Source organism: Procambarus clarkii, chromosome 36 (genome assembly GCF_040958095.1).
Source record: "Procambarus clarkii isolate CNS0578487 chromosome 36, FALCON_Pclarkii_2.0, whole genome shotgun sequence".
Lineage (NCBI taxonomy): Eukaryota > Metazoa > Arthropoda > Malacostraca > Decapoda > Cambaridae > Procambarus > Procambarus clarkii.
In genome coordinates this window covers 6,429,551-6,443,554 of record NC_091185.1, presented here as the reverse complement: position 1 = coordinate 6,443,554, position 14,004 = coordinate 6,429,551, and the positions used below count along the sequence as shown (strand labels likewise).

The 14,004-nt window shown below is 38.2% G+C and overlaps 1 protein-coding gene across 1 annotated transcript; it reads left to right on the top strand.

Annotated features, from left to right (window-relative positions):
* The first annotated feature begins 469 nt into the window (after positions 1-469).
* On the top strand, positions 470-10,818 carry LOC123756106 (arginine and glutamate-rich protein 1). The gene is made up of 6 exons (XM_045739109.2): positions 470-529; positions 645-906; positions 3,460-3,570; positions 3,875-4,100; positions 6,082-6,165; positions 9,775-10,818. The coding sequence occupies exons 2-6, from the start codon at positions 764-766 to the stop codon at positions 9,925-9,927; spliced, it is 717 nt and encodes a 238-aa protein (XP_045595065.1). The 5' UTR covers positions 470-529; positions 645-763; the 3' UTR covers positions 9,928-10,818.
* Positions 10,819-14,004: the final 3,186 nt, after the last annotated feature.

Genomic DNA, 14,004 nt, shown 5'->3' with positions numbered 1-14,004 from the left:
CTGATTTTCTGTCCTTGTGTCAGGGTATTACGTAAGACATATTCGACACCCGAATTTGTTTCAAAAGAGTATAAAGAGTATATAGACATCCTCGATCCATTTATATCAATGAATTATTATATGCAGGATAATGCAGTCAAATCATCTACATTACATCCAAAGGCAATTATATATGATTGGCTTAAATAATTGGCTTTGGTTGTAATGTAGATGTAATTAATTTATCTTTACGTAAACCTACAAATTGTGTATGTAAAGATAAGGGAGGAAGGGTAGAGAGTTTAGTTTAGTTCATTTATTATGCACCCCATACCCATCTTGTGGGCGGTAGTGGAAAGGGTTACAGAGGCACATAATGGGCTCAGGGACTGAACCTCACAATTCATTTAGCTAAGCCAGTTACAATCTTGATGAGGTAGTTAGGTAGAGAGGTGGGAGCCGCCGGTACCATTATTATGCCAGGAGACCTCCTCCGACCACCCTTCCAATAATATTTGCTCTTATAACTTATAGTTTCATTATTATTTCTGTAAGTAAATATAAAGGACTTTTAAAATACAGAATATAAATACGATCTAGGAAAAAATTACGCTATGATCCTAAGGGACTAGCAAGACTGAATATGCTTTGTTATTCGTTTTCAGAAGAAGGAGAAAATAGGGAGGAAACGGAGGTTGTTTAGCTGCAGTAGCAAATGGCGTCGTGTTGTGGAGTGTGTTGTGAGACCCGGTAACCTGCACCACCACCCCCGCCTCCACCAGCCATGGGCAGATCACGCTCCAGGAGCAGGACTCCCAAGAGACACAAGAGCAAGAGGTCACACAAGAGAAGGTCTCGGTCCCGCGAGAGGGAGCGGCGCAGACATAGAGACCGCGAGAGGTCCAAGGAACGTCCCTCCAAGGCCAGGTACACACACTCACACTCATTGTCAAGTACATGCTTGTACTCCAGGCCAGGTACACACTCACACTCATTGTCAAGTACATGCTTGTACTCCAGGCCAGGTACACACACACTCATTGTCAAGTACATGCATGTACTCCAGGCCAGGTACACACACTCACTCATTGTCAAGTACATGCTTGTACTCCAGGCCAGGTACACACACACACTCATTGTCAAGTACATGCTTGTACTCCAGGCCAGGTACACACACTCACACTCATTGTCAAGTACATGCTTGTACTCCAGGCCAGGTACACACACACACTCATTGTCAAGTACATGCTTGTACTCCAGGCCAGGTACACACACACACTCATTGTCAAGTACATGCTTGTACTCCAGGCCAGGTACACACACATACACCAAACTTTGGCCAAACTCCCAAACATACCAGCGATACAAAGATGCGAGAAACTACTACACGGCAGTGAGGAGAGAGGCAGAAAGAAGTTTTGAAAAAGGGATTGCAGACAAATGTAAAACAGAACCAGGTCTATTCTATAAATTCATAAACAACAAATTGCAGGTAAAGGATAATATTCACAGGTTGAATATGGGAAATAGATTCACGGAAAATGAAAAGGAAATGTGTGAAACATTAAACGAAAATTTCCAAAGCGTGTTTGTACAAAATGAAATCATCAGGGAACCAGACACAATAAGAGTTCCAGAGAACAACACAGAGCACATAGAGGTGTCTAGAGACGAAGTGGAAAAAATCCCCTTAGAGCTAAGTAAGAACAAAGCAGTTGGTCCCGATGGAGTTTCACCATGGGTTCTGATAGAATGTGCACCTGAGCTCAGCATTCCACTTCAACTGATTTTTCAGGCATCCCTGTGTACAGGAATCATAGCAGATGTGTGTGGAAAATGGCTAACATAGTTCTAATCTACAAAGTAGCAGAAGGGACCCCCTCAATAATAGACCCGTATCTTTGACAAGTGTATTAGTCAAAATATTGGAAAAGATAAAAGTAAATGGGTAGAACACCTGGAGAGAAATGATATAATATCAGACAGACAGTATGGTTTTCAATCTGGAAGATACTGTGTAACGAATTTACTCAGTTTCTATGATCGAGCCACAGATATTTTACAGGAAAGAGATGGTTGGTTTGACTGCATCTATCTGGACCTAAAAAAGGCTTTTGACAGAGTTCCACATAAGAGGTTGTTCTGGAAACTGAAACATATTGGAGGGGTGACAGGTAAGCTGGATGGATGAAAAATGGATGGAAAATGGATGAAAAATGGATGAAAAATGTCCTAACTGATAGAAAAATGAGGGCTGTAATCAGAGGCAATGTATTGGATTGGAGGAATGTCACAAGTGGAGTACCACAGGGTTCAGTTCTTGCACCAGTGATGTTTATTGTCTACATAAATGATCTACCAGTTGGTATACAGAATAATATGAACATGTTTGCTGATGATGCTAAGAGAATAGGGAAGATAAGAAACCTAGATGATTGTCATGCCCTTCAAGATCTGGACAAAATAAGTATATGGAGCACTACTTGGCAAATGGAATTTAATGTGAATAAATGCCATGTTATGTAATGTGGCATTTATCTATGCCACATAACGTACCACACAACCTATAAATTATGTGAGAAATCTTTAAAGAATTCTGACAAAGAAAGGGATCTAGGGGTGCTTCTAGATAGAAAACTGTCACTGTCACCTGAGAACCACATTAAGAACATTATGCGAGGAGCCTGTGCTACACTTTCTAACTTCAGAATTGCTTTTAAGTACATGGATGGCGAAATACTAAAGAAATTGTTCACGACTTTTGTTGACCAAAGCTGGAATATGCAGCGGTAGTATGGTGCCCATATCGTACGAAGCACATCAACAAACTGGAAAAGGTGCAAAGACATGCCATTAAATGGCTCCCAGAACTGAAGGACAAGAGCTACGAGGAGAGGTTAGAGGCATTAAATGTGCAAAAACTAGAGAAGAAAAAGAGGCGATATGATCACTACAATGGTAATGGTGATACAATATGGTAACAGGATTCGATAAAATTGATTGGGAAGAATTCCCGAGACCCGGAACTTCAAGAACAAGACGTCATAGATTTAAACTAATGAAACAAAGTTGCCAGAGAAATATAAGAAAATTCACTTTTGTAAACAGAGTGGTAGACGGTTGGAACAAGTTAGGTGAGAAGGTGGTGGAGGCCAAAACCGTCAGTAGTTTCAAAGTGTTATATGTGGGAAGACGGGACACCATGAGCGTAGCTCTCATCCTGTAACTACACTTAGGTAATTACACACACACATTGTCAAGTACATGCTTTTACTCAAGGCCAGGTACACACACGTACAAGCATGTACACATGCAGTAAGAGGGGAGTGGGAAGGTATGGAGGGTGGGATTTATCTGCACTGTATTTCATTACTTTATTTCATCTGATTATTTAATGCAGTTGTTTTTATTATGTTTGCCCTCGACTGCTGTTATTTTGTTCATACAATTTTAATCATTTGTATGATTCTGCTTTTCCAGTCGTAAATTGTCACGCTCATCATCATCATCCACAACCAGTGACGAGGAACCTAGAACAAGAGAAAAGAAGATTGATGAAGTGGACAGGTTGGCTGAGCTGGAGAGAGTTAGGTTTGTTATTCTACTATTTCTTGTTTTGAAGCATGTTATATTTTAAGTGTCGTTTCTGTTAATGCTTGTTACAATTTCTATATATGGTGCTAAGGAGAAAATCTTATTACTGTCTTTCAAATGAAAGGAAAAAAAGTCAGGAAAGTATAGATGAGATGTAGCTACAGATGATTTAAGGCTGGCTGAAATTTAGGATATAGGAATAAGTAATTATATATAGAATAGAATAGATTATAAATAGAGTTAAATAACATTTTAATGACATGCATACTGGTTAATTATGTTTGTACTTTATACATCTCAGGAGGCAGAGAGAAGCAGAACAAAAACTGGTAGAGGAAGTTGCAGCTAAAAGATTGGAAGAATTAGTAGCACGCAGAGTAGAGGAGGAGCTGGAACGTAGACGAGATGAAATAGAAGCTGAAGTGTTACGTCGAGTGGAGGAGGCCAAGTGCCTCATGGAACAGCAGATGCTAGAGGAGTTACAAGAAAAACGTCGTCAGCAGGAGGAGGATCAGAAGAAGCGAGAGGTAGAGCTTCTCTCCCTGGGCTTCACCGGGGATTTTTTGCTGGCTTTATTGAGCCTTATTTGCTGGAGCTCTAGAATGCAGACTTTTAGGGAGGGAAGTTTACACAGTGCTCCTAACTTCATTCTCAATGTGGGAGATTCAGATGGGCTGCTTTCTAGGGCAATACCTATGCAGCTACCAATTTCAGGAAGGCTAAAGCTTTTGCACCAGAGTGGGAGCCTGGGTGGTTGATTCATGGGAGGGACTCGTTCTCTGGAGTAGGTCTGGGTTTCACGAACCTTTTTAATCAATATTTATTAAGAGATCTCTAAACAATCAACTTAATGTGATGTGAGGCCTCAGTTGCTTATGGTCAATGGCATTATTATTATTTTTATTTTTTAAGGTCATCCACAGTGATTAGTGTAGACAATCATGTTGTACTCTGCAATCAAATCAGGAGTGATAGGATTAATATAATTTCTACAGTTGGTTGTCAGGAAAGGACTGCAGAATAATAATATACTGTAATACATTTGTCTAATAACTGTTATTTAATTCATAACTAGGTAAAAAAAAAAGATAAGATCAATAAATTTCCATTCTGCATGAAGACTAACTCACACTCTTTCAGCTGATTCTTTGTGTTTTGAAAGTGAAATGTGAATTTGAGCCAATTAAAGATTCCAGAGATGTGCTGTACAAACTTTGTAAACTTTGGTATGTGATAAAGTTTAATCACGTTGCTCCCAGACAGTTACCATGTTGAGTGTGAAGTGACTGGCTGTTGTCTCCCCCCCCTTCTCTATCATTTGTGTTTTATTATTATACCGTTGTATACGTGTATTTCCTTGTGAATATTATGTATATCCTTCATATTCCTCATCATGTGTGTGTGGTGTGTGTGTGTGTGTAGATGGTTGTGTGTATGATCCGTTTATGTTTGTCTGGAAACACACGAACATAGCAGTGTGGCAATGAGGCACTTTAGTGGACAACCACTCTAAACAGACTAGACATAATAATGGCGGCTTGCAACCAAGAATTGTCAGCTGCGGATTTTAGGCCAGAGCAGTTCTAGGAGTGGATTTGACGGCATCTTTATGGTAACTATATAACAGGTATAGTGATTTTTATAATGGATGCAGCATAAATTCATTAAGCTAGTATGTTTCCATTAGATGAGTAAGAATGGAACGTAAAAGCTTAAACTATGTTTTTTATTGCTTGATGAAATAAGACACTGATTTTTCATGGCTAGCAGTGGAAGCTTGCCAGTTTAATGTGTTTTGTTGTGTCTAGATTCTTCTTGCAAAGTATCAGCAATTTCTATTTAGTTTGTTGCTCAGGAGTTAAATTAAAGTGTTGTTATGGATCCTTTGCAGGGAGATTTTTTTTACTGTGTCTTGTGTCTTAGTGTTTGAAGCAAGCATGTTGTACATACACAAATTTCCTGTTCTTTTTCTTCATTGTTGACTAGTCAGACCAACATGCTTGCTAATAGAATTATTTAACTCTGAATTAAGTGCTATTTTAAAGTCTGTATTGTCATATATTTCCCTTTGCCTTTGTACCCAATGTGACCATTGATGTTTGATATGAATTTCATTTTATGGTAGTTATTTTCTGCTAGTTATTAAATATCTTTCACTTCTCATATCAAGGTCTGCACGCAGACTTGCTCAGTATATTTCATAAAAATTTATAAAGATTTTTGTCATTAAAGATTGAATTGTAAGAGGTTTACACATGTCCTTGAATATATATATTTACAAATATGTTTAAAGACATAAGTACACCTCCCACAATGTTTACTTACAGAACTAGAGATCAGTAGGGTCTTTGATGAGCTCAGCATTTTACTAATGATATACATAAAGAAGGATAATTTCAAAGTTGTTATATTGCAGAAGTGTTGATGTCTGGTAACTAGCTTCCATTTACTTGTCCACCATACTTAGTCAATTCTGACGCTTGTGTGACGCCTTATTCTGTTTTCTAGGAGGAGGAACGTAAGCAACGTGAGGAGCTGGAACGGATTATGGAGGAGAATAAGAGAAAGATAGAAATTGCACAGATGAAATTGGTAAGTTCTAATATTCTTAATTTTGATTCTCCATATTAAAATAAGTTAAAAGAAGTGTTGGCTTAATAATTTTGAAAAGCTCTATTTAAGTGTGTGGAAAATTACAATAATTAAATAGATCACTTTGAAAATGAGGATAAATGGATTATTGTCCAAAACCCCTGTGTTACTGTAGTTTTGTTGGAGGCCGTTTGAATATACACTGTTTGCTGAAACTATGTTTATTTGGGTTTACAGTGATCTGGATATCTAAAGTTAACACTTTGCGTGGCCAGGCACGCGCTCCCTAGCCCATCCCAGGGTCGGCCTGGTGTTTCTTGTGAACGCGCACCAACACTAAAATTTGTATACTCTTTACAGTTTTTTTACTTCAATTTTTGTGCTACGTCGTTCATTGTGGTATCAAATTGTTGGCAATAGAATTTTCTAAAGGGATATAGGCATATAAGGTTAAAAAAAAAGCGGGTGCGCTTTTGTGCTTCTGCAAACCTGAAAATCTGCCAGGCATTACCCATAAGCAAGCACCTATCTACACCTGCACTAAAATGTATATACACTTCAGTTTTCTCACCTCAATTTTCATGCTGCATCGTCCATTTTGGTATCAAATTGTTCACAATCGAAAGGCGTGCATTTAGAACTAGTCCCATAATAATCAAACGGTAAATGGAATTTTAACCAATATTTTAATTTTGGTCACTCATCACTACACAAGTGATGAGCGATCTTTTGTCGAGCGATCTTTTGAGTAGTGATCTTTTCAGTGTTTTGACCTTAATTTTCAGACTGCTTCTTTCATTTTAATATCAAATTGTTTGCCATCTAAAGGTACACATTTTAAAACTAGTCCCATAATATTGGAACAATAAATGTAATTTTAACATACAGTATTTAAATTTTGGACACTCGTCACCACACAAGTATTTATAATCTTTCCAGTCATCTGACCTCAATTATCGTGTTATATCATTCATTTTGTATCAAATTGTTGACAATCTAAAGGAGTGCTTTTTAAAACTTTTTCCATAAAAATCAAACAATAAATGGAGTTTTAACAAATATTTAAATTTTTAACGCAACATGTATCCCCGCTTACCATCTGAGAGTTATTTATGGACACAATTTCCATCCCCCACCTGCCGAAAGTGTTTAAGGGCATAATATAAACAAAAATTGGTCATTGCAACCTAAAAATACTTGTATTTTAGCTAAGCTTGTGGTGCTTAGCCTTTTAAATGTAATAAATTTTATTTTACAAGTTTGGCATGTGTGAATGGATGATGATAGAATAATGAATAGATCTTTAGGGTAGGAGCAAAAAAGCAGGACCCAGAATAAGGTTGGTAGACATGGGGTGTGTGTGTGTGTGTGTGTGTGTGTGTGTCAAGAAGTTTGGAATGAGTATGAGCACCCTGCCTTCCTTCCCGTGGTGGTCAGAAGTTGCATGAATAACTAGGAAGGCTTCCCAAAACCCTTGGATCACCAGGGCTGCTATCTGGTGACGAGTGGTATTAACTAGTGGTAGGACCCAGACGAGTGTGTACATAGTTTAAACATAGTTCGCATTCGGTTCTGTAGTGATCTTGAATACTTCCTTCCATATTCAGGAAGTATCTCTCTTATTCAGCTGGGGGGTGTTTTGAATATCAGTGTTTTGAATGAATATGGGACTATTCTGAATATCTCCCATATTCAGGTGTTTCACTGTATTATCTGCACCACAGACACCACCGGTTTGCCGTGGTGTGGGCTATCTAGCCAGCCAGTGGTCTGCCTTTGGGTTCATATTCTTAAGAAGTTTGCATTTTTGCTTGCTGTATTTTCTAATCTGTCTTGGGTTCTGTCTCTGGAGAGCAGTGAGGGTTAGGAGGTATCCAGGGGTTCTGGCAGTTCATTACCTGGTCATTGTTTCTGACCATTGACACAGGTCTGAAGTGTCGTTTCTGCTACAAGTCTGGTAAAAGGAAGGACACCAGGTATAAGTGCAAGTTGTGTGGTGTGGCACTGTGTTCTGCACCATGCTCTGGCTTGTACCATCGCAAGAGGACAAACTGGATGGATAAGCAGAAATGCTTACCCCCATCCACTCCACATATAAAACATGGGTTGAGAATCTTCAGGAAACCTTTACCTGGAGCAGATGGAGTGGTTCAACCTAATGCTCAACTCATGCTCAACAAACATCGTTGGGTGGTGAAAGGATATCAGCTCTTGCGAGTTCTTGACACTTTGAGCCATTGGGGTGGGCTGGCATTTCCCGTTTCTGTATCTGTGACTTCACCTTTTTCAGATGATCAGCAGCCAGACTTATCTGGATATTTGAGTATCCTCTGAATTTTTTGTAAGTGGAGTTTTGTAGCATTTTGTACTGCTGCCTTTATGTGAGGGGTCTGGTGGCTGCTCTTTTTAAAGTTACATTTGTGTGGATTTTCCTTGCCTTTCATCAGAGGTCATGTTCTTTCTCTTTTACTCTTCATTAAGTGCCTTATCATGCCCAATATATTTCAGCCTTGGCAGAGCCTTTCTTCCTTGCTTTTGGGGTAGAAGTTTTTCTTCCACTTTCCTCAAGTTCCTCTGGAGTCTACTTTGTTATAGGATCGAAAATTCTATTACTTTTGTCTTCATCCCATATTCTTGTCTTCCTCAGCTCAGAATTCCTCTTTAAAGGTGGTTTTCTTGTTGCACTGGTATTCACATTTTGTAAACATTTAGGCATAAATAGAATGCACTCTGTTTATCCTTTTTTGATCATGAACAAGTCTTTTGCTTTTTGTTGGTTGCCTTCAGTGAAAGTTTAGTTGAAACTGGTCACCTGTTCAATCAGAGTAAAGTACTGTTGTGCTCACAGGCTAGCATAAACCAATAAAGTAGATTACAATTGCAATGAAATTACAATAGTGATATATGTGAAAAAATTCTTTGGAGCAGGGCGGCAGTATTGACCCGGTGTCCTGGCTCAACCAAGACATGCACCTTGACACAACCTGGAGTTCCCCCGAACTCACTAGGAATATGGAAGCACTGAGCTGGTACCCAATCCAATTTTTACGTGTAACCCACATGCACTCTGGTATAGGTAATGTAGTTCTCCACCAAACACTCCTTGAAATACACAATGAAATCACAATAACTTGATATCTATGAAAAATTATGGGGCTGGATGGCTTCACATGGATGGGTCCAGCAGGATGGCTGGATCGAACCAGCGTGCCTCTAAATTCCTAGAGTTTGGGCAGACTCCAGGTTGTGTAACTTCTAAGTGTACTGTACAGTATTGTGGCCCATGAGTTAAGGCATGCATTTGGGATGACCCAGAACTCTGGTTCATTGAAATCATACTGCTCCAAGAATTTTATGTGGATTACATGATGAGTTCAGATGATTAGGGAAGATGTTGATATCAAGAACTAGTAATTCCTTAAAAGTCCAGATCTGGATTTTGTTAGTCCAGTTTTGGTGAATTGCTGTGCTAGGAAATTTCTGAACAATAAGGTATGGTAAATATTTGATTAAGGGGGGATTCCCATTGCCATAACTATAAATAAAATTTCATTGTATAGTATTCGGTATAGTTTTAGATTTAGGATCACTGACACATTTGTTTATCAGGCTGAGCAGCAGCTACAGATGGTCGAGGAGCAACGGAAAATTGATGAGGAGCGGCAGAGGATTAAGAGAGAGCAGGAGAAGCGGACGCGTGAGGAACAAAAAATTATCCTCGGGAAGAATAATACTCGTCCTAAAATTTCCTTCTCAATTTAAGAGAAATACCCAATTGCATGGGCTGTTGTGTTTATAGGGTTTCTTGTACAGTATATATTTTTTTTTTCTTTTTCTTTCAGGACTAATGGTTTACCTATGCATGAAATGCAACATAAAGTACTTGTGAAAAGCTAGAGACTATGTATTTGCATTTATTTTTGTGTAGTTTCACAAAGTTCTTTTCATGATGTTAATAATTTCTGGGAACTTTTCCCTTGTACGTATATCTGAAATATATACACATTAGTGTCTAGTTTTTCACAATTTGAGTACATTAAATACCTTGGTTCAGTGTCATTGGGAAATGTTATAAATATTTAATTATAGTATTAATGCTAAGCTTTACTTCTAGGTTTCAGACAGCAAGTGCAAAGGGTATTTAACTAAAGAGTGGGATAATTATTTTGCATTGATTGGAGGAGGAGGAGGGGGGGAGGGTACTATAGAAAGTGAGTGCTGGCATGTGAGTGCTACCTACTACAGTCTAGGTAGGACAGGAAGTATTGGTGGGCACATAATGAGGCTACAAAGGGGAGTGTAAGGTAGGACTAACTGTCCTATGGACAGTTGTATAACTAATAGTATATTTAATTTGCCTTTTTGTTAACAACCCGTCTAATTCTAATCATTTCTATCATTTTACATTATTTCATCATTATTAAGAAGTTCATCGCATTTGTTAGCCGAGAATGTGTGCCATACTGGCAGACTTGATGACATTTGTAAATGTACATAAAAAGCACATGGATCACATCTCGTGTACAAAGTTCACCCTTACGGTTGGACTAGACTTCCAGCTTTATATTCACATCACGAGTCTTCGATGAAGAGTTGTCTTCATTATATATGTTTTAAATATCCTAATAAATTTCATTTATCCATGATTACGAACTATGAGTTTTATTGGTTCAGAAGTTGGTTGAATGATGTTAAAAGATTTCTTTAAGTGTACTCATATATGACAGTTCACCAGAAAATTACTTAAGGATCATAATTTCAGAGTTAATCTAAAGGAAGTTTATTTGTCTTATCAATGTATTTGCTGGCCCACAGGATGCTCTGTCACATTGGATGCCCCCTGAATTATAAATTAAATATTTAGGGAAAGCTTTATTCTGTCCAGTCCATAAAGAAGGATAGTAATTGTTTCACCAGCAGCACTACCAGTCACTCTGTTTACTTAGTTATAACTTAAATGTCGTAGTTTTCCATAGTTTCACAGAACATTCTTGTTTACTCAACACTGCTCTTGCTCAACACACTTCTTTCACTCGACTCCACTCTCACCACTACTTTCATTCAATACTCATTGATACTCTTCCATACTGCAACCAACCTGTCCTCTTACAAATAACGTCGCATTTCGATCGTATGCATTACACAAGGCCAAAAGTTGTCGTACTTGACAATGGAAGCGGCTGGCGAAAGTGACGTGCTGTCCCATTTTCTGTATTGGGTCCATTAATGGTGGACACTCTTAATTTGACAGTTTTCTCGACGTTGGGAAACCTTAGGAGGATGGGCTGCATAATGAGTGGTGTATATGTTGCAACATGATTTTATAAAGTATTTAGTAAATATATTTTGGTGAATATACAGCAATCCTCTGTAATGTTTACTGCTTTTGGAACTAAACACTAGTTAAATAGTCTGGTTGGCTGTCAGTACTGGGGCATGGAGTAGGCTTGCAGATGATACTGTGGACATCTTTGACTGGTGTGCATAGACCCTCCCAACCCCCAGAAAATACTAGTAAATTAAATTTTTTAACCGTGTTGATTAATCCACTGCAGATAACTGATTGGCTGTAACTGATGAATGTGTCACTGTCTGGTATCGGTGTTTAAGTTGTGGGGATGTGCTGACATTAGAGCTTGTAGCTCTGATGAGGGTAACTAGAGACAGTCCTCGTAACCCTTCAGTGAAAATATGCCTAAGCATACGGTAAGATATCTAAGACGTGCTAGACTAGCCAAGTGCTGGAGACAGGTCGATGATAATTACATTATAGTGGCCCATGCTAGACTAGACCTCAGTATTATTGATGCAGTGAAGTATTTATTTTTGTTAGTGTGAAAAGGCATCCTATTGTCCAGCAAATACTGTTGCCAGAAACTTAAAGCACAAAAGAAAGGAAAGATTCTAAATTGGTTTTAAGTTTCAATGGTTTCAATGACAGTGAAGACTAAAATTTAAATTAGAGAAATTTGAAGTCATTTTGCTCACTTTGTCCTTTTGTAAGTTAATTTTGCTTTCCTACTATTCGTATACACCCTATGTTCCTTAATCTAAATTTGCATGAATCCAGCTGACTACATTAATAATATCTTGGTGCTCTCGTATGTCATGTACCATATACGGTGCTATATAGCCATACTTGGTTAGCGCTTTGCTTTGAAATTTACTTCGTAAAGAAATTGCTAATGAAGTTGAAGGCCTAAAATAGAGGGAGGATTAGTGAAAATGTGAAAATACTGTATGAAATATTATATTCTTCATTTGTATGAGAATTTGCATGAGAGTTGTAAGAAATTGCAAAGTAATTTTGAGATAATTGAAACAAAATGTGTGTTTTTGACTAAAGGATATTTAGAAATTGATACATATCGATCAAATAGAACTACTGTTCTGTACTTCAATGTCTCTTTCATATAACAGTAAAAGATTGTATAGCTTGGTTTACTTGCTGGAGAAATTACCTACATTATACTTGTATTCTGTGGAAATTAATGTACATGAGATGTTTTTCTGGGGGAGCCCCACAGTGGCTCCCTGAAGCTATATTGCTGAAATTGCTCTATTGGGTCTCATTAGTCGCAGGAGTTCTGTTTCTTCTATTTGGGACCAGAGCCAGAATCTGGCCTCCTCACAAAGGCACAAGGAGTGAATGACAGTTTACCTCCCACCGGAGAAAGCATTCAGTAAGTCGGTGAAGTGTTACAGGTCCATAGAAAATGAAGCCTTAAAACTGCCAAGAACTCTACAAATGATTCAAATGTAACATGATAATCATTCAAAAGTACAGATAGCTGCTACTAGGTGGCCCTTGTTTCCTAGTGGCAAGCCTCAGCCAGTTCCCCTGATCAGTTCTGTCACTGATGTTACGGTCCTGCATGGGCCATTAGCTTGTTTCGTTCCTTTATTTTGGTGTTGGTTCACATGGGTGTTTTCTCTCTCTGGCTTTGGTTTGTGGGCTTGGCTTCTGTTGCATTTAAGAGCCTGGCTCTTTTAAATGCACAGGTTTTCATCCCTAAGTGCTAATGCTACCCATGCACTTCTCTTGTGTGTTTGGAAGTTCACCCCTGAGAGGCGAACCGAACCCCTTGGGACTAAGACTGAATGGATAACCTGTTGTGTTCAGGTAAGTGGTTGGTCATCCTGAAAAGCTAGGGGGAAGAATATTTAAATTTTGTTGCAGGAATTCAACAATGTTGTGTTTGTACTCATCAATAGATGTTCTGATATACTTGTTAACAATGCTTCAACTATAATCTTCAAGTTATTTAGATAGAAAAGGTGGTGGTGGATGATGATAGTGTTGGGTTGACTGAAGTGGAGATTAATGGTGGTGTGGTAACCACGGCAGACTGCTTTTTACCATGTGGTTTAATGTACCTAATGCCATGGTGGAGTTGAAAGCTGCTGAGCCATCTATTAGTGTATTAACACTGCTCGAGTGGTGGTGTGTACGGTCACTGGGCAAACTAGTTCCATCATTGCATATTTTGTATATTATATGCAAAATTATTATATTATATATATATATATGTTGTAGCCAGAACGTCGTACTCTGCCTACTATGCAAGGTCCGATTTGCCTAATAAGCCAAGTTTTCCTGAATTTATATATGTTTCTTATGAAATGATAAATATGTCCATTTCATTATTTATAAGTTAATTTGTTGAAATTTGAGTTAAAACTAACGTAGATATATGACCGAACCTAACCAACCCGACCTAACCTATCATATCTAAACCTAACCTAAACCAACACAACTAAGTCAATAATTTATGTTCCTAATATAATAATAATAATTTAAAGAAACTAATTGGAAACAATTTATTGAAAATAAAGAAA